This window comes from Pseudorca crassidens, chromosome 2 (assembly GCF_039906515.1).
Source record: "Pseudorca crassidens isolate mPseCra1 chromosome 2, mPseCra1.hap1, whole genome shotgun sequence".
NCBI classification, from domain to species: domain Eukaryota; kingdom Metazoa; phylum Chordata; class Mammalia; order Artiodactyla; family Delphinidae; genus Pseudorca; species Pseudorca crassidens.
The window spans coordinates 44,019,436-44,047,122 of NC_090297.1; the positions used below are offsets into that span (position 1 = coordinate 44,019,436).

General features: G+C 38.3%; 1 protein-coding gene across 3 annotated transcripts in view; it reads left to right on the forward strand.

Moving 5' to 3' along the window:
- Nucleotides 1–27,687, forward strand: part of SCP2 (sterol carrier protein 2) — a 164,345-nt gene that overhangs the window by 21,984 nt on the left and 114,674 nt on the right. For all 3 annotated transcript variants that reach the window (XM_067726165.1, XM_067726166.1, XM_067726168.1), the window contains one exon: nt 14,336–14,462. In XM_067726165.1, coding sequence (XP_067582266.1) covers nt 14,336–14,462 — 127 coding nt within the window. The remainder of the gene's footprint in view (nt 1–14,335; nt 14,463–27,687) is intronic.

A 27,687-nucleotide genomic window follows, 5' to 3' on the forward strand; every position in this document is an offset into this window, starting at 1 on the left:
AGAATGTTAAAAAACACTGATATGTTCATGGAGAAGATTAATGATTTTATACATATTGCTTTTTCACATGGCAAATGGACAGCTTTCCTGGCTAGAACATATTGATACTTCCTTATTTTTAACAGCTGCCTAGTATCCCATTACATGGCTGTAGGGTTTTCAATCAGTCCCTTCTGCTCTTCTGATTAGGTTGTTTAATTTTAGTTTTACATGTTCTTTTTTTTTTGCTATTACAGTGTTCCAGTCAACATTCTTGTACATATATCTTTACTTTCTCCAGGCATTCTTTCTTTTTTTTTCCCCCTCCCACCCTCCTCAAGCTATTATTTCTATAGGATAGATTCCTGGGGCAGGCAAGCAACTTAGACAATGTTTTAGCTAGAGATGATCCTGAAGATATTTTACAGCTAAAGTGAGTCTGTGAAGCCCAGAGTGAAGTGATTATCCAGTGACATTGGGCCCAGTTAGCAGTTAATGATTCAACTGAGACCAGATCTTTTAATCCAAATAAACTTCTTGCTGTACCTGGAGAACCTATCATTTTTCCCCTTCTCTTTCACTATGAGTTTCTTCTCCATTTCTCTTTTATACTTTGTCTTTTCCTCCTTTTTATTTCTATCTGACATGAAATCCTTTTGTTGGCATTTCACTACCCCCCTATTTCCATATACATCTGCACTTCTTTTTTTCTTGCTCATTTTCTTCTTTTCTTCCCTTATTCATTTATTAATTATAGCAATTTGTAACTGAATTTATTAAGATTTTGTATTTAGAATCCTAAATTTAAAAATCAGGTGATTGAACAATCTATTTGAACGTAACAAAAATAACTTGCTGTTTCTGTTTATGGCCCCTAGGTGGCTCTCTATAGCAGAGGGCTTAATTTACCACTCCTGCATTGCTGTTTTGGTTTCTATCTTTGTCCTATGTCTTTCCCTTCAGATCATGTGTCCTAACTTCCCTTTTTATGGGTATGCTGCAAACAAAGGTAATAATTTCTTATACAAGAGAGAATTATTACCTTGAACTAAAAAGGATACTTGTTCCACTGGGAATACTATTCACAACAAACAAATATATGTGGCTGCCTACCTGGATCAAATATTTCTGATAAAAATTTAGCATCCAAGTTGAGATGTGTTGGAACCATAAAATATACATGAATTTTAAAGATTTCATATGAAAAAAGAATGAAACTGTCTCAACAATTTAAAAATATTTCTGCATATTTGTGCCAGCACAATACACATAAATGATATTGTTTAAATAAACTAAAATATTAAAAAAAATAATTTTGGTACTTCCCTGGTGGCACAATGGTTGAGAATCCGCCTGCCGATGCAGGGGACATGGGTTCGATCCCTGATCTGGGAAGATCCCACATGCCACGGAGCAACTAGGCCCGTGTGCCACAACTGCTGAGCCCATGTGCCACAAGTACTGAAGCCTGTGTGCCTAGAGCCCGTGCTCTTCAACAAGAGAAGCCACCGCAACGAGAAGCCTGTACACCGCAACGAAGAGTAGCCCCCGCTCGCCACAACTAGAGAAAGCCCACGCGCAGCAACAAATACCCAACGCAGCCAAGAATAAATAAATAAACAAAACCACTCTTACTTTAAAAAAATATATTTTTTTAAAAAAAAATTCCTTTGAAATTATAATATTTTGGATATATTGGGTTAAATTAATATATTCAAATAAATTCTACCTGTTTTTTTTTAATGTGGCTGCTTGAAAATTTATAATTACATATATGGCTTACACATTATTTTTTTCTTTATTGGCCTGAATGTAGCCAAGAAAGGGACTTAAGAGGCTGCTGCTTTTATGAGATGAAACGGATCTATGGTTCCCGTTGTTGGCACTTCCTACCAGTTAATTTATTTTGGTTAGTTTTATAATTTCTTCAGAGTTGGAATGTTGCCACTCAGTTTGGCCTCTGACCACTTATTTTTCGGTCCATCTAAGCATGTGATTTGATGTGATTTCGATCCTCAGGTCAGCAGCAGGCAAGGAGGGAGTGCTGAAGTCAGCTCTTGGTTGAACTTTAGGCATCAGGGAAAGCCTGGGATTGGCTGTTCATAGCACAGACAAACATAGGAAAAATTAGGAGTTACATTTACCAAAGAAGTAGAGGAACATGTGTTCCTGTTTTTTATTTTTTGCCAAAACATCTCTTCATTATCTCTTTAGGCTGAGAACAAGAGCTGTTGCTCTGCTTTTAACTTCCTAGGGTGAACTAAACGTTTTTATCCCCTCAAAATTCAAATGTTAAAACTCTTGATTCCCAAGGTGATGGTATTTGGAGGTGGGGTCTTTGGGAAGTAATTAGGTTGTGAGGGTGGAGGAATCCTCATGATGGGATTAGTGCCCTTATAAAGACAGGAGAGAGTTTGTTTCCACTCTGCTCTCTGCCATGTGAGGATACATTGAGAAGACAGCCCTCTGCAAACCAGGAAGTGGGCTTTCACTAGATGCCAGATGTGCTGACACCTTGATCTTGGATTTCCCAGCTCTCAGAATTGTGAGAATATGTTGGTTAATCCACCTGGTCTATGTATTCTATTATAGAAGCCCAAACTGGCTAAGACATGGGGCAAGGAGCAAAAGAGATATTTCATCCCCAGATACTTAGAATGACAGATGCCAAACTTTTATGAGTGTTTGTATATATGTTTGGAAGGATTTGCATAGTTACTTCTTACATTTTCATGGCCCACTCTTACAGGAGCTGCTTATTTAAAAATTTTTATTTTCCTGGAACTTCCCTGGTGGTCCAGTGGTTAAGACTCCGCACTCCCAATGCAGGGCACCTGGGTTCCATCCCTGGTCAGGGAACTAGATCCTGCATGCCCCAATGAAGATCCTGTGTGCTGTAACTAAGACCTGACACAGCCAAATAAATATAAAAATTTAAAAAAGTAAAAATTTTATTTTCCTTGTTGTAAAAGTCATAAAAAAGGAAGAATACAGAAAAAATAAAGAAGAAATAATCACCTGTAATGACAGTCATCATTAGTGATTTGCTAATTTAGCTAAAAAAAGTCGAGATTGTGCTGTATCTATAATTCGATTTACTTCATTTTCACTTAACATTATTTTTTGAGTATGTCATGTTAAAAATTATTTATAAGCAAAAAATTTTTAATGTCTGCATTACAATTTATCACATGGCTGTATTATAATTTACTTAGGATTGCTCCTGTTATTGGACATTTAGATTTTTATTTATTATTATTGTAAGGTATGCTGTGATGAACACAATTTCAGCAATATTTTTCTGCACTTGATTCTTTTCTTGTGACAGATCCCAAACTGATATTATTTAGTAAAAGATATGAACTTTTTCTTTTAAAGACTAATGACTTTATTATTTTCAGAAAGGAATTCATGCTAATTATAAAGAAATTCAAACAATACAGTAAAATCCAAAGAGGAAAAAAAGTTTTCCCAAATCCCAGTTTCATTAACACTTATTAGGGGTGAGAGAGCGGGAGAGACAGAGAGAGAGAGACAGAGAGAGAGGGAGAGGGAATGAATTACCTTTTCCTTTTCTTCAGTCCTAAGGAGGAGGACCCCACCCTTATGGCCTCATTTAATCTTTGTCTCTGAAAAGCCCTTTTCCCCCCAAATACAGTAACATTGGGGGTAAAGGATTCAACATAACTGTTGGGATGGAGAAGATTCAGTCCATAGCAATGAAGGTTCCAATTTTGCCACATCTGCCAAAATTTGTTATTGTCTGTCTTTTTTATTACAGCTATCCTAGTAGGTGTGAAGCAGTATCTCCTTGTGGTTTTGAGTTGCATTGCCATGATGGCTAATGATGTTGAATATCTTTTCATGTATTAAAGGCCATTTGTGTATCTTTGGAGAAATGTCTACTCAGATCCTTTGCCCATTTTAAAATTAGGTTGTCTCTATATTACGGAGTTGTAAGATATATTCTAGATACAAGTCCTTTATCAGATAGATGATTTGCAAATATTTTCTCCCATTCAGTGGCTTCTCTTTTCAGTTTTTTAATGGTATCCTTTAAGGCAGCAGTCCCCAACCTTTTTGGCACCAGGGACCTGTTTCATGGAAGACAATTTTTCCACGGATGGGGTTGGGGTGGGGTGATGGTTCAGGCGGTAATACAAGCAATGGTTCAGGTGGTAATGTGAGCGATGGGGAGCATCAGATGAAGCTTCGCTTGCTTGCCCACCACTCACCTCCTGCTGTGTGGCCTGGTTCCTAACAGGCAGAGGACTGATACTGGTCCACAGCCCAAGGGCTGGGGACCCCTGCTTTGAGGATAAAAGTTTAAATTTTGATGAAGTTCAATTGATCTATTTTTTGTTGTTGTTGCTTATGCTTTTGGTGTCATATCTAAGAAACACTGCCAAATTCAAGGTCATGACAATTTACTTTTATGTTTTCTTGTAAGAATTCTGTAGTTTTAGCTGTTACAGTTAGGTCTTTTTTCCATTTTGAGGTTTTTTTTTTTAATATAGTGTGAGGTAGGGATCCAACTTCATTCTTTTGCATGTGGGTGTCCAGTTGTCCCAGCACCATTTACTGAAAAGACTATCCTTAACACCCATTTACTTGTCTTGGTACCTTTGAAAAAATAACTTGATAGGGCTTCCCTGGTGGCACAGTGGTTGAGAGTCCGCCTGCCGATGCAGGGAACGTGGGTTCATGCCCCGGTCCGGGAGGATCCCACATGCCGCGGGGCAGCTAGGCCCGTGAGCCATGGCCGCTGAGCCTGTGCATCCGGAGCCTGTGCTCCGCAATGGGAGAGGCCACAACAGTGAGAGGCCTGCGCACCGCAAAAAAAAACAAAACAAAACCAAAAAAACCCTTGATTTTGGGACTTGACTCCGTGCTCCCAATGCAGGGAGCCTGGCTTCAATCCCTGGTCAGGGAACTACATCCCACATGCATGCTGCAACTGAGAGTTCGCATGCCGCAACTAAGAGCCTGCATGCTGCAACTAAGACCCAGCGCAGCCAAATAAAGTAAATAAATAAATAAATATTTTAAAAAAAAACAAACCACACTGTCAAGGGTAAAGACTTAATAAAAATAATATTTAAAAAAATTGATTTTAATTGTGAGAGTTTATTTCTGTACTCTCAATTCTATTCCACTGATCTATATAGTCTTATGCTAGTTAATACTACAATGTTTCAGTTACTGGTTTTTTTTTGTTTTTGTTTTTTTGGACCCACTGTGTGGCAGGCAAGATTTTAGTTCCCCAACCAGGGATCAAACCCATGCCACCTGCAGTGGAAGCACAGAGTCCTAACCCCTGGACCACCAGGGAATTCCCTGGTTACTATTGTTTTTTAGTAAGTTTTGAAATCAGGAAGTAAGAGTCTTCTAAATTCTTCTTTTTCCAGATTGTTTTGGCTGTTCTCTGTCCATTGAATTTCCACATGAACTTTGGGATTGGCTTATCAATATTTGCAAAGAAACCAGTTGAGATTCTGATAGGGGTTGTGTTGACTGTATATCATTTTGAGGAGTACTACCATTTTAACCATCTGAAATCTTCCATTCATGAGCATGGAATGTCTTTTCATTTATTTAAAATAGATCTTTCATTTCTTTCAACAATGTTTATAGTTTTCTGAGTGTAAGTTTTATACTTTTTTTGTTAAATTTATTCCTAAGTGTTTTATTTTTAGTGATGCTTTTGTAAATGGAATTATTTTCTTTCTTTTTAATATTTATTTATTTGGCTGTGCTGGGTCTTAGTTGTGGCATGCGGGATCTTTGGTTGTGGCATGCAGGATCTTTAGTTGTGGCATGCAAACTCTTAGTTGCGGCATGTGGGATCTAGTTCCCAGACCAGAGATCGAACCCGGGCCCCCTGCATTGGGAGCATGTAGTCCTAGCCACCAGACCATGAGGGAAGTCCCTATTTTCTTAATTTCATTTTGAGTTGTTCTTGGCAAGTGTATGGAAATATATTTAATTTTTATATATTGATCTTATATCCTGTAATCTTGATGAACTTGTGTATTCTAATAGATTTTAGTGGATTCCTTAGGATTTTCTATTTGCAAGATAATGTCATCTACAAATAGAGATAGTTTTTCTTCTTTTTTTTTTCAATTTGGTTGCTTTTTATTTATTTTCTTGCCTAATTCCCCTAGCTGGAACTATGTTGAATAGAAATGGTGAGAGCAGACATTTCATCTTGTTTCTGCTTTTATGAGGGAAGCATTCAGTCTTTCACCATTAAGCATGTTATCTGTGGTAGATGCCTTTTATCAGGTTGAGGAAGTTCCCTTCTTTTCCACACTTAAAAAAAATTTTTTTTAGTCAATTAATTTTTGGCTGCATTGGGTCTTTGTTGCTGCATGCAGGCTTTCTCTAGTTGTGGCGAGCGGGGGCTACTCTTCATTGCAGTGCGTGGGCTTCTCATTACAGTGGCTTCTCTTGTTGCAGAGCACAGACTCTAGGGTGCATGGGCTTCAGTAGTTGTGGCACATGGGCTCAGTAGTTGTGGCATGCAGGCTGTAGAGCACAGGCTCAGTAGTTGTGGTGCACGGGCTTAGTTGCTCCGCAGCATGTGGGATCTTCCTGGACTAGGGATCGAACCCGTGTCCCCTGCATTGGCAGGCGGATTCTTAACCACTGTGTCACCAGGGAAGTTCCTCCATGCTTTTTTTTTTTTTGCGGTACGTGGGCCTCTCACTGCGGTGGCCTCTCCCGTTGCGGAGCACAGGCTCCGGACGCGCAGGCTGAGCGGCCATGGCTCATAGGCCCAGCCGCTCCACGGCACGTGGGACCCTTCCGGACCGGGGCACGAACCCACGTCCCCCGCATCAGCAGGTGGACTCTCAACCACTGCGCCACCAGGGAAGCCCCCTCCATGCTTTTTAAAAGTGTTTTTTTTTTTATCAGGAATCTGTTTAGGATTTTGTCAAATGCTTTTTCTGTGTCTGTTGAGACGATTGTGTGGTGTTTGCCCTTTATTCTATTGATATGGTGTATTACATTAATTGATTTTTAGACATTAAACCAACCTTGCATTCCTGGGATAAATCCCACTTTGTCATGGGTTTTTTTAATGTGTTGTTGATTCAGTTTGCTAGCATTTCATTGAAGATATTTTCATCTACATTCGTAAGAGATATTGGTGTATAGTTTTCTTGTGATCATCATTCTTTTTAATTTTCTTCACACAGTGGGTGTACAGTGGTATCTTATTGTGGATTTAATTTGTATTTTCCTAATATTTAATGGTGTTGAGCATCATTACATGTTTTTATTTGTCATTGGTATATCTTCTTTGATGAATTCAATGACTGTTCAAATATTTTGCCCAATTATTAGTTGGTTATTTTCTTACTATTGTGTTGTAAGAGTTCTTTATATATTCCAGATAGATACAAGCTCTTGTTCAATATGTTTTACAAATATTTTCTCCAGCTCTCTGGACTTGCCCTTTCCTTTTATAAATGGTATCTTTTGAAGAGCAAAAGTTTAAAATTTTGATGAAGTCTAGTTTGTTTGTTTTCTACTATTGTGCTTTTTGTATCCTATTTAAGAAAATTTTAAGTTAATTTTTGTAAGTGGTAGGAAGTAAAGATCAAAGTTTAAAATTAAAAAAAAAATGTGTATCCCATATTTCATACAGCCCCATTTGTTGAAAAGATTATCTTTTCCCCATTGAACTGCCTTGACATCTTTGCTGATAATCAGTTGACCATGTAGTGTGGATCATTTTTTGGACTCTTCCTTGATCAGTCTTTATACCAATACTTTACTTTCTTGAATACTGTAACTTTATAATAAGCCTTGAAATCAAATTGGGATGCATATTCTCCAACTTTGTTTTTCTTTTACAAAATTGATTTGGCTATTCTAATCCTTTGCATTTCCATATACATTTTAACAATTGGCTTGTCAATTTCTATAAAAATGCTTCCTGTAGTAGATTTATAGGTTAATACATAGGGATCTCTACATTTTTAACAATATTAAATGTTCCAGTCCATGAAAATTGTTTATCTGTCTTTATTTAGGCCTTTGATTTCTTTCAGTAATGTTTTTTAGTTTTCAATGTGTAACTCTTTTACATATTTTATTAAAAATTTCCCCAGGTATTTCAGGTTTTTTATGTTATTAAAAATAACACTTATTTTAATACCAGTTTCCAACTGTACATTGTATTTTGTGATCTAGCTAATCTCTCTTCCTAGTCTAGTGGCTTTTTTAAGATTCTGTAGGATTGTCTGCATAAACAATCGTATCATTATGTACAAGACAGTTTTATTTCTTCCTTTTCAATCTGTATGCCTTTTATTTATTTTTCTTGCCTTATGATTGCACTGGCTAGGGTCGTCACAACAAATTGAAATAGAGGTTGTGAGGTCATTTATCTTTTCCTTGTTTTTGATCATAGGGGAAAACATTCAGATTTCACTATTAAATATGTTAGCTGTAAGTTTTTCACAGATGTTCTTTATCAGGTTGAGAAAGTTACCTTCTATTCTTAATTTGCTGAGAGTTTCTGTCCTGAGTATATGTTGAATTTTCTCACTTGCTTTTCCTGTACCTATGAGAGATCCTTATTTTGTTTGTTATTCTTAATTTAGTTGGTTAATATGGTGAATTATATTGATTGATATGTGAATATTAACCCATCCTGTATTTCTGGGGTAAATGCTTGGTTGTGATGTCTTATCTTTTATATGTTGTTGGATTTAATTTGTTAAAATTATGCTAATGATTTTTGTGTATATGTTTGTGATGGTGTTGATTTGTTTTCTTTTTTGTTTTAATGTTTATTTACTTTTGATATCAGCATAATGCTGGCCTCATAGAATGGTTGAGAATTGTTCCCTTCTCTCTTTTTTTTTTTATTTAGGAAGAGTTTGTTTATATAATTGGTATTTTTTTCCTTAAATGTTTGGTAGTGTTCACCAGTGCACATCTATGTCTGTAGTTTTCTTTATGGGAAGGTTTTAAAGTTCAGTTTCTTTAGTAAGTATATTACTATTCAGGTTATCTATTTCTTTTTTTGAGTGGGCTTTGATAGTTTGTGCCCTTTAAGGAATTTGTCCATTTCATCTAAATTGTTGAATTTATTGACAAAAACTTGTTCATATTATTCCCATAGTATCCCCTTAAGGTAGGATCTTTAGATATGTCCTTTCTCTTCTTCTGATGTTGGTAACCTTTGTCTTCTCTATTTTTTCCATGATCAGTATAACAAAAGGTGTTTATCAGTCTTATTGATCTTGTCAGAGTACCAGCCCTTGTTTTCATTGATTTTTTTCTCTTTTTTATTTCATTCTACTAGGACCAGCCCTTGTTTTCATTGCTTTTCTCTATTTTTTTTCTCTTTTCTATTTCATTCTACTAATTTCTATCCATTCTACTTCATTCTGCTCATTTTCTGTTTATATCTGCTGTGAACCTTAATATTTCAATTCTTACATTGGATTTAATTTACTCTGTTTTGTAGTTTATTAAGCTGGAAGCTTAGGTCATTGATTTTAAATCTTTTCAAACATGGGCATTTAATGTTATAGATTTCTTTTAAAACACTGCTTAAGCAGCATACCACAAATTTTTTATGTCATGATTTCATTCTCATTTAGGTCAAATTAGTTAGCAGTTTCCATTGTGATTTCTTCTCTCACCCATACATTAGAAGTGTGTTGCTTAGCTTCCTAACATTTGGGCAGTTTACAGATACCTTTTTGTTACTGATATTTGTTTCTATTTTAATTATCTGTGGTCAGAGAATATACTTTGTATGATGTGAATGCTTTTTCATTTATTGAGACTTGTTTTTTGGCTCCAGATGTGGTGTGTTTTGGTAAATATTCTTGTGCACTTGAGAAGAATGTGTACTCTACTGTTGTTGGGTGGAGTGTTCTATAAATTCTAGGTCAAGTTGGTTGATAATATCGGTTGCCTTCTATATCCTTACTGGTTTTTCTGTCTACTTGTTCTATCAGTTATTGAGAGGGAGGTATTGAGATCTGCTGCTAAATCTGTGGATCTGTCTATTTTTTTTTCAGTTTTATCAGTTTTTGCTTCGTGTAGTTTGAGGCTCTCATATTAGGTGTATTAACATTTAAGATTGTTATGTCCTTGATAAATTGACCCCTTCATCATTGTGAGGTGATGTGAGGTGTATTATATCATGAAACTGAAAACGCATTTGTGAAAGTTTTATGGATCCCAGCCAGGTACTCCCTTTGTCAGACCCTGCCTTTTGAAGGATTTTAGGCTACTTATAAGAACTTATCTCTTGTAGTGTTCTTTGATGTTATATCTATTTTGTCTGATATTAACATAGCCATTTCAGCTTTCTTTTGAGTAGAATTAGAATTGTTTATCTTTTCCCATCCTTTTACCTATTTCTGTCTTTATGTTTGAATTATATTTTTTAGGCAGCATTTAGTTGGGTCTTGCTTTTTAACAATATAATAATCTTTGCCTTTTAATTGGGCTTTTTATATCCTTTCCACTTAATGTGGTTATTGATATAGCTGGGTTTACATTAGTGGTTAGTTGAAACTGATGCCTACCGGCTTGTACCAGCTTGCAAGATCTGATTATGCATATCTCTTCTCATCTTTGCTTTCAGTGACATCATGCTAGTAGATTCAAATTGGCCATGGTGGGAGTATTTACAACACAAAAATAGACAAATGCTATCAATAAGACCACCCTCACCCCCCATGAGACTATTAAACATTTATTAGGACACCACTGATATAAATCTACCATCTTTCTACTCATTTTCTTTTTGTTCAATATCTTTATTCCTTTTTTCCTCTTTGTCTTCTTTTCTGTTCATTGAGAATGTTTTATAATTTTATTTTGTCTGTTTTATGAACATATTAACTATGCCTCAGGTGTTTTGCTTTTAGTGGTTGCTTTAGGGTTTACATTCATCTTTAACTTATTCACAAACCACCTTTAAGTAATGTTACGACTGTTCACTTTAGTATTACATGAACCTTACAAAGTATTTTTTTGTTTACCTCTTCCTAGAGGCACATTTTACTTCTATACATGTTATAAGCCCTATATCAGCTATTGATTTTGCTTTAAATAGTCAATTATTTTTAAAAGAATTCTTAAAGTAGATAAAAAACATATATTTCTCCACATGTTTATAATTTTCAGTGATCTTTATTCCTTTATTATTGATTCCAATTTTCCTCTAGGATTATATTCCTTCTGCCTGAAGATTCTCCTTTAACATTTCACATAGTGCTGGTCTGCTGGTGATGAATTTTATCAGTTTTGTATGTTCTAATAATTCTTTATTTACCTTATTTTTTTTACCTTTTTTTTTAAAGATGTATTTGCTGAGTACAGAATTCTAGTTTAGCTTCACTCTTTTTTTTTTTTTTTTTGGCTTTCATTGTTTTCAATTTAAAGTCTGCTGTCATTCTTATTTTTTTGTTCCTATATACTTAATGTGTATTTTTCTTTGGTTACTTTTAAGATTTTTCTTTATCACTGTTTTTTTTTTTTTTTTTTTTTTTTTGGGTTCGTGGGCCTCTCACTGTTGTGGCCTCTCCTGTTGCGGAGCACAGGCTCCTGACGCGCAGGCTCAGCGGCCATGGCTCACGGGCCTAGCTGCCCCGCGGCATGTGGGATCTTCCCGGACCGGGGCACGAACCCGTGTCCCCTGCATCGGCAGGCGGACTCTCAACCACTGCACCACCAGGGAAGCCCTATCACTGTTTTTTGTTTGTTTGTTTGTTTCATGGTATGCGGGCCTCTCACTGTTGTGGCCTCTCCTGTTGTGGAGCACAGGCTCTAGACACGGAGGCCCAGCGGCCATGGCTCACGGGCCCAGCCACTCCACGGCATGTGGGATCCTCCCGGACCAGGGCACGAACCCGTGACCCCTGCATTGGCAGGCGGACTCTCAACCACTGCACCACCAGGGAAGCCCTATCTATCACTGGTTTTGAACAATTTTATTATGACGTACCTTGGTGTAGTTTTATTGTGTTTCTTGTGCTTGGGGTTTGTTGAGGTTCTTGGATATATGAGTTATAGTTTTTATCAGGTTTGAAAATTTTTCATCCATTATGCCTTAAAATATTTTTTTTCTGACTTTTGTCTCTCTCCATTTTCTCTGTTTCTGGGACTCCAATTACATATCTACTAAACTTCTTGGTTGCTGTTCCATAATTCGCTGATTTTGTTCATTTTTTTCTAGATTTTTTTCCTCCATATTTTAATTTGCTACTTCTCCAAGTTTACCAATCTATGCTGCATTGTCTAATCTGCTGTTAATTCCACTGAATTTACTTTTCATTTCAGACAATGTATATTTTATCTCTAAAAGTTTCATGTGGGTCATTTTTTTCTATCTTCCCTATTTTTCTTTGTCATGTTCATGCTTTCTTCTACCTTCTTGAACAGATGGAGTATATTATAGTAACTGTTTTAATGTTCCCATCTAATTCTATCAGCTATATCATTTCTATTGATTGATTAATCCACTCTTTACAAGTTGTACTTTTCTGTTTCATTGCATGCCTTATAACTTGTGATTGAATGCTAGACATTTTAAATTTTACTTTGTTGGGTGTTGAATTTTTATGTTCTGTTAACTACTTAGGGGTTTGTTCTGGGGTAGGTGTTTTTTAGAAGTGGTTTGATACTTTTGAGACTTGCTTTTAAGCTTCATTAGGTAGAATCAGAACAGCCTTTATTATTCTAAGACTAAACTGACACTGTTACTCAAGCAGTAACCTCAGGATTCCATTGATGCCCCATATGTTAGGAGAATAAGAACTATTCCTGTCCCTGTGGGAACATTGGGAATTATTCTGCCTGCTCCTTTCCAGTGATTCTTTCCCTGGTCTCAGTAGTTTCCTCATATTCATGTGTTGATTAGAGTCATTGAAAACTCAAGAGGAACTCTCTTCAGATCTTCAGCTCTCCCTCTCTCTCTCTCTCTCTCTCTCTCTCTCTCTCTCTCGTCTCTCCATTACTCTTCTCTGTGAGTTCTTTCAGAGATCACTATACTAAGCTTTATGTTGTCCATTGTCTGAAAACAGTTGCTTTGTATATTTTGTCCAGGTTTTTAGTTGCTTAAGACAGAAGGGTAAATCTGGTTTCTATAGTGCATCATGACTAGAAGCAGAAGTTGTATATCATTGTTTTCATTCACATTCCTTTTTAACTTAGGTATGAACATTTTCTGTATTTTTTTAAATGTTCTTTTTTAGATTTCTTTTGACAGAAAAAAATTTACATCTATGGAAATCCAAACACATAATTATATATACTTATTTTTAAGATTTTTGTGTTCACAGATTCCACAGATCCCATTTATCAGCTCATTTTGTCTTACTCCTTTGGATTGTCAAGTTACTTATCATATCTAACTAAATAATTTTCCTCTTGTAAGCCTATTTTTTCTTAATCTTAGTTTTTTCATAGCATTCCCTTTAGAACCCCTTTGTGCACCAAAAAAATCTTGATTTATTTCATTTAACAATTATTTATGGAATGTTTACTATGTAACAGGCCGTATGCTAGGCATTGGATACACATACAGAAGTATGTGAAGCAGAGTTCCTGCCCTCAGTGTGTTCATAGTCTAGTAGGTAAACTGGTAAGAAACAGTTAGCTTTCCCTTTGTAGAATGTTTGCAGTAGGAACTGTGTTTTTCTATTCTAGAACCATGGAAACAGAGGTGATTGCACTCTGAGTATCACTTTATCCTAACCCTAATTCACTCTTTTTCTCAAATACCCAAGCCTGCTCCTGCCTTTGGGTCTTTATTCTTGCTGTTCCTTCTGCCTTGAATGCTCCTCTCCCAAAGGTGTCCAAATGACTTGCTCCTACTCCTTCACATCCCTGCTCAAATGTCATTTTGTCAATGTGACCTCCCTTGACTATTTTCTATAAAGTAGCACTTCCCACTTTCAATCTTTATCCCTATACTTGAATTTATTCATTATAGCATTACTATTTACATTTTAATTAATTTTCATCCCCATTACTTTCTGTCCCCTCCTCCCTCAAATGTAAATGCCAGATGAGCAGGGACTTTATCTGTTTTGTTCACTGTTTTATCCCCAGCACCTTGAGTAGTTATTTGCACATATGGATTCTTTATACATGTTTCTTGAAAGAATTAATACCTCTTTGGTCACTTGATTATTTTTCCTTCCCATGTTTCCCTGCAAAGCGTTTTCTGACTGATTTTATTCACATTGTCCATTTTTGGCTTACTCTACACTTCAAATAAGTAAATGTCTTAGTAACGCTGTAATAGTTAAAAGAGACACCTATCATCATGTCAAGTACTTATTCAATTTTGTGTTTTCCCCTCTCTTAGTTTTCAAACAGGACCAATCCAATTGATAAGCATCTCGAAGTCCTGATCAACAAGTACGGATTGTCAGCCCACCCAGTTGCTTCTCAGATGTTTGGGTTTGCTGGAAAAGAGCACATGGAAAAATATGGTATGTTAAAAAACTTCAAGTCTTATTGGTAGTTACATACATGTGTGAGAAACAATAGGTATTTCTTAAGAAACTGTGGGGGATGCCAAGATGTATAAAATATGAAATGGTTTTTCAATTAAGTTGAAGAAATAGTCTGTATAGAATTCAGTTTTCTAAAAGTATTTATACATAGGACATCATATGAGAAGTACCTAGACTGCTCCAAAACAAGACATTGAAATAGGAAAAATCACATAAATCTTGTCTCCTTTAATCATAGACTATAAGTTGAGGCTCATTAGTTCTGAATATGGTAATGAGACTTAAAGCTAGCTCTTGGTAATAGATTTATGTAGCCAAATTTTATTCTCAGTATTTGAATCCATCAGGAGTCCATCATCATCTGTCAATCCATAGTGTTTTACGAGATTTAAATTTCATAGTTGATTTTTATTTTGTAGGTAAACATCCTAGCTTTTTGACTGATGATCAGTGATCGGCCTGCCTTAGCCAGTTAGATAAAGCATGGGATAGTGCAGATAGAGTTTTTGATTTTGTTTTTGTTTTTATTGTATGACCCTGAACCAGTGCCTTGTTGTGTACTGTGAGATAAGAAAGAAAATAGTTGTGCTTGAAAGTTCAGCATTCCTATTCTTTGCAGGAAATATATCCCAGGTTTGATAGTCAAGATCAAGTAATCAGAAAGGAAAGAAATCTTCAAGGAAGAATGGTAGGATGGTATAGAGGAGCACTGCCAGTTTGGGGCCATGGAAATTTTCTTTCTTGTAGCTATTTCTTACCATTTTAAACTCAGTCCATTCCAATCTGGCTTCCCTCCTTTCTCAAGGCTACCACTGATCACTACGTTGCCATATCAAGTAAATACTTTTCAATCCTATTTTAATAGACCTCAGCACCATTAGTCCCTTTTGATCACTTCTTTCTTAAAACATTCTCTTCTCTTGGCCTCTGTGACATCTCGTTCTTCTGGTTTTTCTTACCTCTTTGGCTATTCCTTGTCCATTTCCTTTTTAATTTTTTTGAATGATTTTTTAAAAATTTATTTATTTATTTATATTTTTTATTTTTGGCTGTGTTGGGTCTTCGTTGCTTTGCATGGGCTTTCTCTAGTTGCGGCGAACGGGGGCTACTCTTTGTTGTGGTGCAGGGGCTTCTCATTGTGGTGGCTTCTTTTGTTGAGGAACATGGGTTCTAGGTGCATGGGCTTCAGTAGTTGTGGCTCATGGGCTCTAGAGCGCAGGCTCAGTAGCTGTGGCGCACAGGCTTATTTGCTCCGTGGCATGTGGGATCTTCCCAGACCAGGGCTGGAACCTGTGTCTCCTGCATTGGCAGGTGGATTCTTAACCACTGCACCACCAGGGAAGTCCCTCCATTTCCTTTTGAATTAAATAATTCATTTAAAATATTGAGCTATTATTATATTTCAGGCACTATTCTAGGCACTGGAATATAGCAGTATATCAGTTAGCTATTGCTGTGTAATAAACCACTCCAAAACTCAGCAATTTTAAACAATGATTATTTATTATTATAGCTTACACGTTTGTAGATTGACTGGGAATCAGATGATCTAAGTCATGCTCAGCTCTTTTTGTCTGGGTTGATCATATGACTGTAGGTTGGTTGGAGGCTCTGTTTTAGCACTGCTTGGCTGGGTCATATGTCGCTCATTTTCCTCTTGGGACCGGAGGGCCAGCTCTGGGATGTCCTTTTCATGGTCACCGCAGAAGCACAAGAGAATAATCTGCAACATGCAAGGCCTTTTGAGACTTGACCAAAGCAAGTCACATGGCAAACTTGGAATCAAGGGATAGGGTAATATACTCTACTTCTTTTGTGGTAGGAAACTTCAAAGTCAGACCATAAAGGATATTCAGGAGGGAAAAAGAATTAGGGACATCAGTGCATTCATTCACAAGCAACAAATAAGCAAATGAAATGTGAGGGTTTTGCTTTAATTTCTAGTCGAGGAGAGACAGTAGCATATGAAAAAAACTACGATAATTTCAAACAATTATTAGTCCTGTGAAGAAAATAAAACAAGGTAAGGCACTTGTGGGAGAGGGAGGCAAACTTAGGATAGTCAGTGATGCACTCTATACTTGTATATCCAGTTGGCATCTTTGCTTGTGTATGTAACAGATGTCTCAAATTTCACATGTTCAGATGCAAACTCTTCATTCTGTTCCCCCATATCTTAAATTTGCTCCTTCTCTACTATTCCTCATCTCAGTAAGTGGCATTTCCATCCATTCAGATGTTCAAAGCAAAAACATGAGTCATCTTTGACACTTCTCCCTGCTCTTCCCCTACTCCAGTCCATCACTATGTCCTATCAGTTCTATCTTCAAACTCCAAATTATGTTTTTTTTCCCCCAGTTTCTTTTACTATTGCAGCTCTTATCCCAGACCATAATTTTTCAAACTTTGATCTGTGACCTGCTAGGAAATTAAAGATTCAAAGTAATGATTGAACCCAGCATTTTAAAAAAATATGACATTTGTTGTTGTTGTGTATTATAACTCAAGTCAGAGAAATGCACACAACATAAATACACAGCTTCATGAATCAAGCTCATAACTGTGACCTAAATTACCTCCCAGGTCAAAAATAGAATGCTAACACTTAAGAATCCTCTCTGTAGATAATTTTTATCTTAAGAACTTTGTGGGTCTCCTGTGAATCTTGTTTGGTCACGCCATCAGTCAACAAGCTACGCCTGCAAATCTCTCTGGGCTCAGTGCCCTTCTGCCTTGGGTCCTTTCTGAGATGGCTGAGGAGCAGCGTTCTTAAGCTTCCTAGCAACCCTTTGATTGAGAGGATTTGTGAGGCACAGGTTTTTTCTCTTTAGAGGGTTTTTTTTCCTCTCTGAACAACATTCTGAGGCATCACCTTTGATCTTTCTGAGGTCTTAACAAAAGATTTGTCACAATATGGGCTTCATTTTTGGACCATGTTTTCCTGGCAATGCCCTGGATTTGATCTTTGCTCAAAGACTATTTCTTTTTTTTTTTTTTTAACATCTGTATTGGAGTATAATTGCTTTACAATGTTGTGTTACTTTCTGCTTTATAACAAAGGGAATCAGCTATACATCTACCTATATCCCCATATCCCCTCCCTCTTGTGTCTCCCTCCCACCCTCCCTGTCCCACCCCTCTAGGTGGTCACAAAGCACCGAGCTGATCTCCCTGTGCTATGCAGCTGCTTCCTGCTAGCTATCTATTTTACGTTTGGTAGTGTATATATGTCCATGCCACTCTCTCACTTCGTCCCAGCTTACCCTTCCCCCTCCCCGAATCCTCAAGTCCATTCTCTAGTAAGTCTGCGTCTTTATTCCCGTCAAAGACTATTTCTTAATTTTAGCATCTTTTACCACTTTGAAAGGCTGAGAATTTTCAAAACTATCAAGTCCTGAATCCTTTTTGTTTAATAGTTCTTTCTGCAATATAGCATTATAGAATTTTACTGTAAGCAGCCAGAAGAAACCATGTGGCAGTTTCTATATTTTGCTTATTAACTAGTTTCTACATAACTGCAAGTATAGTATTACTGTAATCTCTGCTTCTATTTTAACAGGGCTCTCCTTTCCTCCAGTTTTCAGTAAGATTTTGTCCTTTCACAAACTCTCACCTGCAGCATCCCCTCAAAGGACTTTGAGGCTACTACTAATGGGTTCTTCAACGCACTTTACGCTTTTGCTAGCAATTGTTCCAAACTTTGGAACTAGAATGGTTCCAAAGCCATTCACATATCTTATATTTTTGTTCAGTGTAACTCCATTTCCACTATATTAGTTTGCTTGGGCTGACATAGCAAATACCATAGACTGGGTGGCTCAAAGAACATAAATTTATTTCTCATTGTTCTAGAGGCTGGTAAGTCTAAAATCAAGGCGCACGATAGGTTTTATACTGATACTGGTTTTATACTGATGCACGATAGGTTTTATAGGTTTTTTCTTGGGTTATAGGTGACTGCCATCTCACTGTGTATTCACATGACCTCTTCTTTTATGTGGGTGCAGAGAGAGAGGGAGAGAGAAACATCTTTGTCTTCCACTATTTGTAAGGATTCTTATAAGGACACTAATCCTATCAGGAGGCACTCACCCTCATGACCTCATCTACCATAATTACCTCCCAAAAGACCCATCTCCAAAAACCATCACATTGAGTGTTAGGAATTCAATAAATGAATTTTCTTTTTTTATATAAATTTATTTATCTTTGGTTGCATTAGGTCTTCGTTGCTGAGTGTGGGCTTTCTCTAGTTGCAGTGAGCGGGGGCTACTCTTCATTGCGGTGCATGGACTTCTCATTGCTGTGGCTTCTCTTGTTGTGGAGCGTGGGTTCTAGGCACACGGGCTTCAGTAGTTGTGGCTCACGGGCTCTAGAGTGCAGGCTCAGTAGTTGTGGTGCACGGGCTTAGTCGCTCTGCGGCATGTGGGATCTTCCTGGACCAGGGCTCGAACCCGTGTCCCCTGCATTGGCAGGTGGATTCTTAACCACTGCGCCACCAGGGAAGTCCAACAAATGAATTTTGAGGGGACACAATTCTGTCCATGGCATTCAGGTACCAAAATATGTATCAGTATTTTCTATTGCTTTGTTACGGTGAGACTCTCCTTTTAAAAATCATTTCTTGTTTTAATTCCTGTTATCTAGTCTTCCTATGTGTAAGCTCACTGGCCTTTCAGTGTGTTCGGTAAGCCAAACTTATTTCCCTGCGCCCCAGTCTCATATTTTCTTTGGCTACAGTGCTCTTTATTCTTTCAAGGTCAACTCTTTTCATGCTTTAGGTCTTAAAAAATCTTATCTCATATCTCCAACACTTTACAAAAGTATTTCTGCTTGGATGTCTAATAGGCCTTTCAAATTTAACAGGTCTAAAACTGAGTTCCTAATTCTTTCTTGAACTTCCACCTTCCCCATCTGTTCCTCCAGAAGTTTTTCCTATCCAGTAAATGATAACTCCATCTCTTTAGGACCTTTGGCCAAAAAGCTTAGAGCCATTCTTGATTTTTCTTATACTCAACATTCAATATACCAGCAAACCTTTTTTTTTTTTTTTTTTGCAGTTTATCAAGATACTCTTTTATTTTCCTTTTTTACCCCCCAGAAAACTTAGCACTGCACGGAGAACAAATTTAAGCAATGATCTTGCTAGAGAACATTGTGGAGCTCACTTTTTAAAACCCTATAAATTCCCCATCGGACAACAGGGATATTATTATTATTATTAATTCTTTTTTTTTTTTACATATTTATTAGAGTATAATTGCCCCACAACGGTGTGCCAGTTTCTGCTCTACAGCAAAGCGAATCAGCCACACACACACACACACACACACGTTCCCATCTCTCCTCCCTCCCGCATCTCCCTCCCTCCCACTCTCCCTATCCTACCCCCCCAGGCGGTCACAAACCACCTAGCTGATCTCCCTGTGCTATGCAGCTGCTTCCCACTAGCTATCTGTTTTACGTTTGGTAGTGTATATATGTCCATGCCACTCTCTCGCTTTGTCACAGCTTACCCTTCCCCCTCCCCATGTCCTCAAGTCCATTCTCTAGTAGGTCTGTGTCTTTATTCCTGTCTTACCCCTAGGTTCTTCATGACTTTTTTTTTCTTAAATTCCATATATATATGTGTTAGCATACGGTATTTGTCTTTCTCTTTCTGACTTACTTCACTCTGTATGACAGACTGTAGGTCCATCCACCTCACTACAAATAACTCAATCTCGTTTCTTTTTATGGCTGAGTAATATTCCATTGTATATATGTGCCACACCTTCTTTATCCATTCATCCAATGATGGACACTTAGGTTGTTTCCATCTCCTGGTTATTGTAAATAGAGCTGCAATGAACATTTTGGTACATGACTCTTTTTGAATTATGGTTTTCTCAGGGTATATGCCCAGTAGAGGGATTGCTGGGTCATATGGTAGTTCTATTTGTAGTTTTTTAAGGAACCTCCATACTTTTCTCCATAGTGGCTGTACCAATTCACATTCCCACCAGCAGTGCAAGAGTGTTCCCTTTTCTCCACACCCTCTCCAGCATTTATTGTTTCTAGATTTTTTGATGATGGCCATTCTGACTGGTGTGAGATGATATCTCATTGTAGTTTTGATTTGCATTTCTCTAATGATTAATGATGTTGAGCATTCTTTCATGTGTTTCTTGGTAATCTGTATATCTTCTTTGGAGAAATGTCTATTTAGGTCTTCTGCCCATTTTTGGATTGGGTTGTTTGTTTTTTCATTATTGAGCTGCATGAGCTGCTTGTAAATTTTGGAGATTAATCCTTTGTCAGTTGCTTCATTTGCAAATACTTTCTCCCATTCTGAGGGTTGTCTTTTGGTCTTGTTTATGGTTTCCTTTACTGTGCAAAAGATTTTAAGTTTCATTAGGTCCTATTTGTTTATTTTTGTTTTCATTTCCATTTCTCTGGGAGGTGGGTCAAAAAGGATCTTGCTGTGATTTATGTCATACAGTGTTCTGCCTGTGTTTTCCTCTAAGAGTTTGATAGTTTCTGGCCTTACATTTAGGTCTTTAATCCATTTTGAGCTTATTTTTGTGTATGGTGACAGGGAGTGTTCTAATCTCATACTTTTACATATACCTGTCCAGTTTCCCCAGCACCACTTATTGAAGAGGCTGTCCTTTCTCCACTGTACATTCCTGCCTCCTTTATCAAAGATAAGGTGACCATATGTGCGTGGGTTTATCTCTGGGCTTTCTATCCTGTTCCATTGATCTATATTTCTGTTTTTGTGCCAGTACCATACTGTCTTGATTACTGTAGCTTTGTAGTATAGTCTGAAGTCTGGGAGCCTGATTCCTCCAGCTCTGTTTTTCTTTCTCAAGATTGCTTTGGCTCTTCGGGGTCTTTTGTGTTTCCATACAAATTGTGAAATGTTTTGTTCTAGTTCTGTGAAAAATGCCAGTGGTAGTTTGATAGGGATTGCATTGAATCTGTAGATTGCTTTGGGTAGTAGAGTCATTTTCACAATGTTGATTCTTCCAATCCAAGAACATGATATATCTCTCCATCTGTTTGTATCATCTTTAATTTCTTTCATCAGTGTCTTATAATTTTCTGCATACAGGTCTTTTGTCTCCTTAGGTAGGTTTATTCCTAGATATTTTATTCTTTTTGTTGCAATGGTAAATGAGAGTGTTTTCTTGATTTCACTTTCATGTTTTTCATCATTAGTGTATAGGAATGCCAGAGATTTCTGTGCATTAATTTTGTATCCTGCTACTTTACCAAATATTAGCTCTAGTAGTTTTCTGGTAGCATCTTTAGGATTCTCTATGTATAGATAGTATCATGTCATCTGCAAACAGTGACAGCTTTACTTCTTTTCCGATTTGGCTTCCTTTTATTTCCTTTTCTTCTCTCATTGCTGTGGCTAAAACTTCCAAAACTATGTTGAATAATAGTGGTGAGAGTGCACAACCTGGTCTTGTTCCTGATCTTAGTGGAAATGGTTTCAGTTTTTTACCATTGAGGATGATGTTGGTGGTAGGTTTGTCATATATGGCCTTTATTATGCTGAGGAAAGTTCCCTCTATGCCTACACTCTGCAGGGTTTTTATCATAAATGGGTGTTGAATTTTGTCAAAAGCTTTCTCTGCATCTATTGAGATGATCATATGGTTTTTCTCCTTCAATTTGTTAATATGGCTTATCACATTGATTGATTTATGTATATTGAAGAATCCTTGCATTCCTGGAATAAACCCCACTTGAACATGGTGTATGATCCTTTTAATGTGCTGTTGGATTCTGTTTGCTAGTATTTTGTTGAGGACTTTTGCATCTATGTTCATCAGTGATAATGGCCTGTAGTTTTCTTTCTTTGTGACATCCTTGTTTGGTTTTGGTATCAGGGTAATCGTGGCCTCGTAGAATGAGTTTGGGAGTGTTCCTCCCTATGCTATATTTTGGAAGAGTTTGAGAAGGATAGGTGTTAGCTCTTCTCTTAATGTTTGATAGAATTCGCCTGTGAAGCCATCTGGTCCTGGGCTTTTGTTTGTTGGAAGATTTTTAATCATAGTTTCAATTTCAGTGCTTGTGATTGGTCTGTTCATATTTTCTATTTCTTCCTGATTCAGTCTTGGCAGGTTGTGCATTTCTAAGAATTTGTCCATTTCTTCCAGGTTGTCCATTTTATTGGCATAGAGTTGCTTGTAGTAATCTCTCATGATCTTTTGTATTTCTGCAGTGTCAGTTGTTACTTCTCCTTTTTCATTTCTAATTCTATTGATTGAGGCTTCTCCCTTTTTTTCTTGATGAGTCTGGCTAATGGTTTATCAATTTTGTTTATCTTCTCAAAGAGCCAGCTTTTAGTTTTATTGATCTTTGCTATCATTTCCTTCATTTCTTTTTCGTTTATTTCTGATCTGATCTTTATGATTTCCTTCCTTCTGCTAACTTTGGGTTTTTTTGGTTCTTCTTTCTCTAATTGCTTTAGGTGCAAGGTTAGGTTGTTTATTAGAGATGTTTCCTGTTTCTTAAGGTAGGATTGTATTGCTATAAACTTCCCTCTTAGAACTGCTTTTGCTGCGTCTCATAGGTTTTGGGTCATCATGTCTCCATTGTCATTTGTTTCTAGGTATTTTTTGATTTCCTCTTTGATTTCTTCAGTGATCACTTCGTTATTAAGTAGTGTATTATTTAGCCTCCATGTGTTTGTATTTTTTACAGATCTTTTCCTGAAATTGATATCTAGTCTCATAGCGTTGTGGTCGGAAAAGATACTTGATACAATTTCAATTTTCTTAAATTTACCAAGGCTTGATTTGTGACCCAAGATATGATCTATCCTGGAGAATATTCCATGAGCACTTGAGAAAAATGTGTATTCTGTAGTTTTTGGATGGAATGTCCTATAAATATCAATTAAGTCCATCTTGTTTAATGTATCATTTAAAGCTTGCATTTCATTATTTATTTTCATTTTGGATGATCTGTCCATTGGTGAAAGTGGTGTGTTAAAGTCTCCTACTATGAATGTGTTACTGTCAATTTCCCCTTTTATGGCTGTTAGTATTTGCCTTATATATTGAGGTGCTCCTATGTTGGGTGCATAAATATTTACAATTGTTATATCTTCTTGGATCGGTCCCTTGATCATTATGTAGTGTCCTTCTTTGTCTCTTCTAATAGTCTTTATTTTAAAGTCTATTTTGTCTGATATGAGAATTGCTACTCCAGCTTTCTTTTGGTTTCCATTTGCATGGAATATCTTTTTCCATCCCCTCACTTTCAGTCTGTATGTGTCTCTAGGTCTGAAGTGGGTCTCTTGTAGACAGCATATATATAGGTCTTGTTTTTGTATCCATTCAGCCAGTCTGTGTCTTTTGGTGGGAGCATTTAGTCCATTTACATTTAAGGTAATTATCGATATGTATGTTTCTATTCCCATTTTCTTAATTGTTTTGGGTTCGTTATTGTAGGTCTTTTCCTTCTCTTGTGTTTCTTGCCTAGAGAAGGTCCTTTAGCATTTGTTGTGAAGTTGGTTTGGTGGTGCTGAACTCTCTCAGCTTTTGCTTGTCTGTAAAGGTTTTAATTTCTCCATCAAATCTGAATGAGATCCTTGCTGGGTAGAGTAATCTTGGTTGTGGGTTTTTCTCCTTCATCACTTTAAATATGTCCTGCCAGTACCTTCTGGCTTGCAGAGTTTCTGCTGAAAGATCAGCTGTTAACCTTATGGGGATTCCCTTGTGTGTTATTTGTTGTTTTTCCCTTGCTGCTTTTAATATGCTTTCTTTGTATTTAATTTTTGACAGTTTGATTAATATGTGTCTTGGCGTATTTCTCTTTGGATTTATCCTGTATAGGACTCTCTGTGCTTCCTGGACTTGATTTCCTTTCCCATATTAGGGAAGTTTTCAACTATAATCTCTTCAAATATTTTCTCAGTCCCTTTCTTTTTCTCTTCTTCTTCTGGAACCCCTATAATTCGAATGTTGGTGCGTTTAATGTTGTCCCAGAGGTCTCTGAGACTGTCCTCATTTCTTTTCATTCTCTTTTGTTTTTTCTGCTCTGCAGTAGTTATTTCCACTATTTTGTCTTCCAGGGCACTTATCGGTTCTTCTGCCTCAGTTATTCTGCTATTGATTCCTTCTAGAGTATTTTTAATTTCATTTATTTTGTTGTTCATCATTGCTTGTTTCATCTTTAGTTCTTCTAGGTCCTTGTTAAATGTTTCTTGCATTTTCTCTATTCTATTTCCAAGATTTTGGGTCATCTTTACTATCACTATTCTGATTTCTTTTTGAGGTAGACTGCCTATTTCCTCTTCATTTGTTAGTTCTGGTGGGTGTTTATCTTGCTCCTTCATCTGCTGTGTGTTTTTCTGTCTTCTCATTTTGCTTATCTTACTGTGTTTGGGGTCTCCTTTTTGCAGGCTGCAGGTTCGTAGTTCCTGTTGTTTTTGGTGTCTGTCCCCAGTGGCTAAAGTTGTTTCAGTGGGTTGTGTAGGCTTCCTGGTGGAGGGGACTAGTGCCTGTGTTCTGGTGGATGAGGCTGGATCTTGTCTTTCTCCTGGGCAGGTCCACATCTGGTGGTGTGTTTTGGGGTGTCTGGGACTTACTATGATTTTAGGCAGCCTCTCTGCTAGTGGGTGGGTTTGTGTTCCTGTCTTGCTAGTTGTTTGCCATAGGGTGTGCAGCACTGTAGCTTGCTGGTCGTTGAGTGAAGCCAGGTGCTGGTGTTGAGATGGAGATCTCTGGGAGATTTTCACCGTTTGATATTACGTGGAGCTGGGAGGTCTCTTGTGGACCAGTGTCCTGAAGTTGGCTCTCCCATGTCAGTGGCACAGCACTGACTCCTGGCTGCAGCACCAAGAGCCTTTCATCCACATGGCGCAGAATAAAAGGGAGAAAAAGTTGAAAGAAAGAAAGAAAGAAAGAAAGATAAAAGAAAGAAAGAAAGAAAGAAAAGCAAGAAAGGAGGGAGGAAGGAAGGAAGGAAGAAAGAAAAGAAAGAAAGAAAGAGGCAAGAGGATAAAATAAAATAAAGATAAAATAAAGTTATTAAAATAAAAAATAATTTTAAGAAAAACATTAAAAACAAGCAAACAAACAAAAAAACGGATGGATAGAACCCTAGGACAAATGGTGACAGCAAAGCTATACAGAAAAAATCTCACACAGAAGCATACACATACACACTCACAAAAAGAGAAAAAGGGGAAAAAATAGTAAATCTTGCTCTCAAAGTCCACCTCCTCAATTTGGGATGGTTCGTGGTCTATTCATGTATTCCACAGATGCAGGGTACATCAAGTTGATTGTGGAGCTTTAATCCGCTGCTTCTGAGGCTGCTAGGAGAGATTTCCCTTTCTCTTCTTTGTTCGCACAGCTCCCGAGGCTCAGCTTTGGATTTGGCCTCGCCTCTGCATGTAGGTCGCCAGAGGGCGTCTGTTCTTCGCTCAGACAGGACGGGGTTAAAGGAGCAGCTGCTTCAGGGACTCTGGCTCACTTGGGCGCGGGGCGGGGGGGGGGCCGGGGGGGGGCGGGGGGGAGGGAGGGGCACGGATGCGGGGCGAGGCTGCGGTGTCAGAGGCCGGTGTGACGTTGCACCAGCCTGAGGCGCCGTGCGTTCTCCCGGGGAAGTTGTCCTTGCTTCCTGGGACCCTGGCAGTGGCGGGCTGCACAGGCTCCCCGGAAGGGAGGTGAGGATAGTGACCTGTGCTCGCACACAGGCTTCTTGGTGGCGGCAGCAGCAGCCTTAGCATCTCATGCCTGTCTCTGTGGTCCGCGCTGGTAGCCGCGGCTAGCGCCCGTCTCTGGAGCTCCTTTAAGCAGCGCTCTTAATCCCCTCTCCTCGCGCACCAGGAAACAAAGAGGGAAGAAAAAGTCTCTTGCCTCTTCGGCAGGTCCAGACTTACCCCCGGACTCCCTCCCGGCTAGCCGTGGTGCACTAACCCCCTGCAGGCTGTGTTCACCACAGTCCTCTTCCTGGCTCCAACCGCAGCCCCTGAGCCTCAGCTCCCAGGCCCCGCCCGCCCCACGAGTGAGTGGACAAGCCTCTCGAGCTGGTGAGTGCCAGTCAGCACCGCTCCTCTGTGCGGGAATGTCTCCACTTTGCCCCCCGCACCCCTGTGGCTGCGCTCTCCTCCGCGGCTCCGAAGCTCCCCCCCTCCGTCACCCGCAGTCTCCGCCCGCGAAGGGGCTCCTAGTGTGTGGAAAGTTTTCCTCCTTCACAGCTCCCTCCCACTGGTGTAGGTCGTGTCCCTATTCTTTTGTCCCTGTTTATTCTTTTTTCTTTTGCCCTACCCAGGTATGTGGGGAGTTTCTTGCCTTTTGGGAGGTCTGAGGTCTTCTGCCCGTGTTCAGTAGGTGTTCTGTAGGAGTTGTTCCACGTGTAGATGTATTTCTGGTGTATCTGTGGAGAGGAAGGTGATCTCCGCGTCTTACTCTTCTGCCATCTTCCCGATTCCCCCAAGTATGTCTCAGCAAACCTTTTTACTCATTTCTTAAAATATCCAGAAATATGAGAAGGAGAAATGTTTCTCCACATTTTCCCCACTTCTACTATAGTGCAAGCTATCATAATTTCTCACCTGGAGTATAGGAATCTCCTAAATGGTTTTACTGCTTCTGCTTGTGTACCTGTTCAGTCAATTCTTCACTTTATGTCCGGAGCAACGCTTTTAAAATATAAGCTAGATCATTTCACTCCTCTGCTAAGAACTCTACTGTGTTCTTAACACACTGAGATTGAAATCTACAGGTCTTATTATGGCCTACAAACTTCTATATGATCTGACCCTCCACCCTCATTAGCTCTCTGACCTCATCTTTCACCATTTTTTCTTTCACCACTCTGCTCCAGCCACACTATCCTTTCGGTTCCTCAAACACTGTAAGCACATTCCTACCTCAGGCAGGGCCTAAGCCTTGCTATTTCCACTTCTGGAATACTTTACCCTAAGATATCATCAGTGCTAGCTTTCCTACTTCCATCAGGTCTTTGCTTAAATGTCATCTTCTGCTTTCTTTCATCACCCTCCTTCCCAGAACTCCCTATCCTCTGTCTCTTACTTTATCTTGTTTTGTTTTTTTAAAATTTTTGGCTGCGTTGGGTCTTCGTTGCTGCACGTGGGCTTTCTCTAGTTACGGTGAGCGGGGTCTACTCTTCGTTGCGGTATACGGGCATTCTCATTGTGGTGGCTTCTCTTGTTGTGGTGCATGGGTTC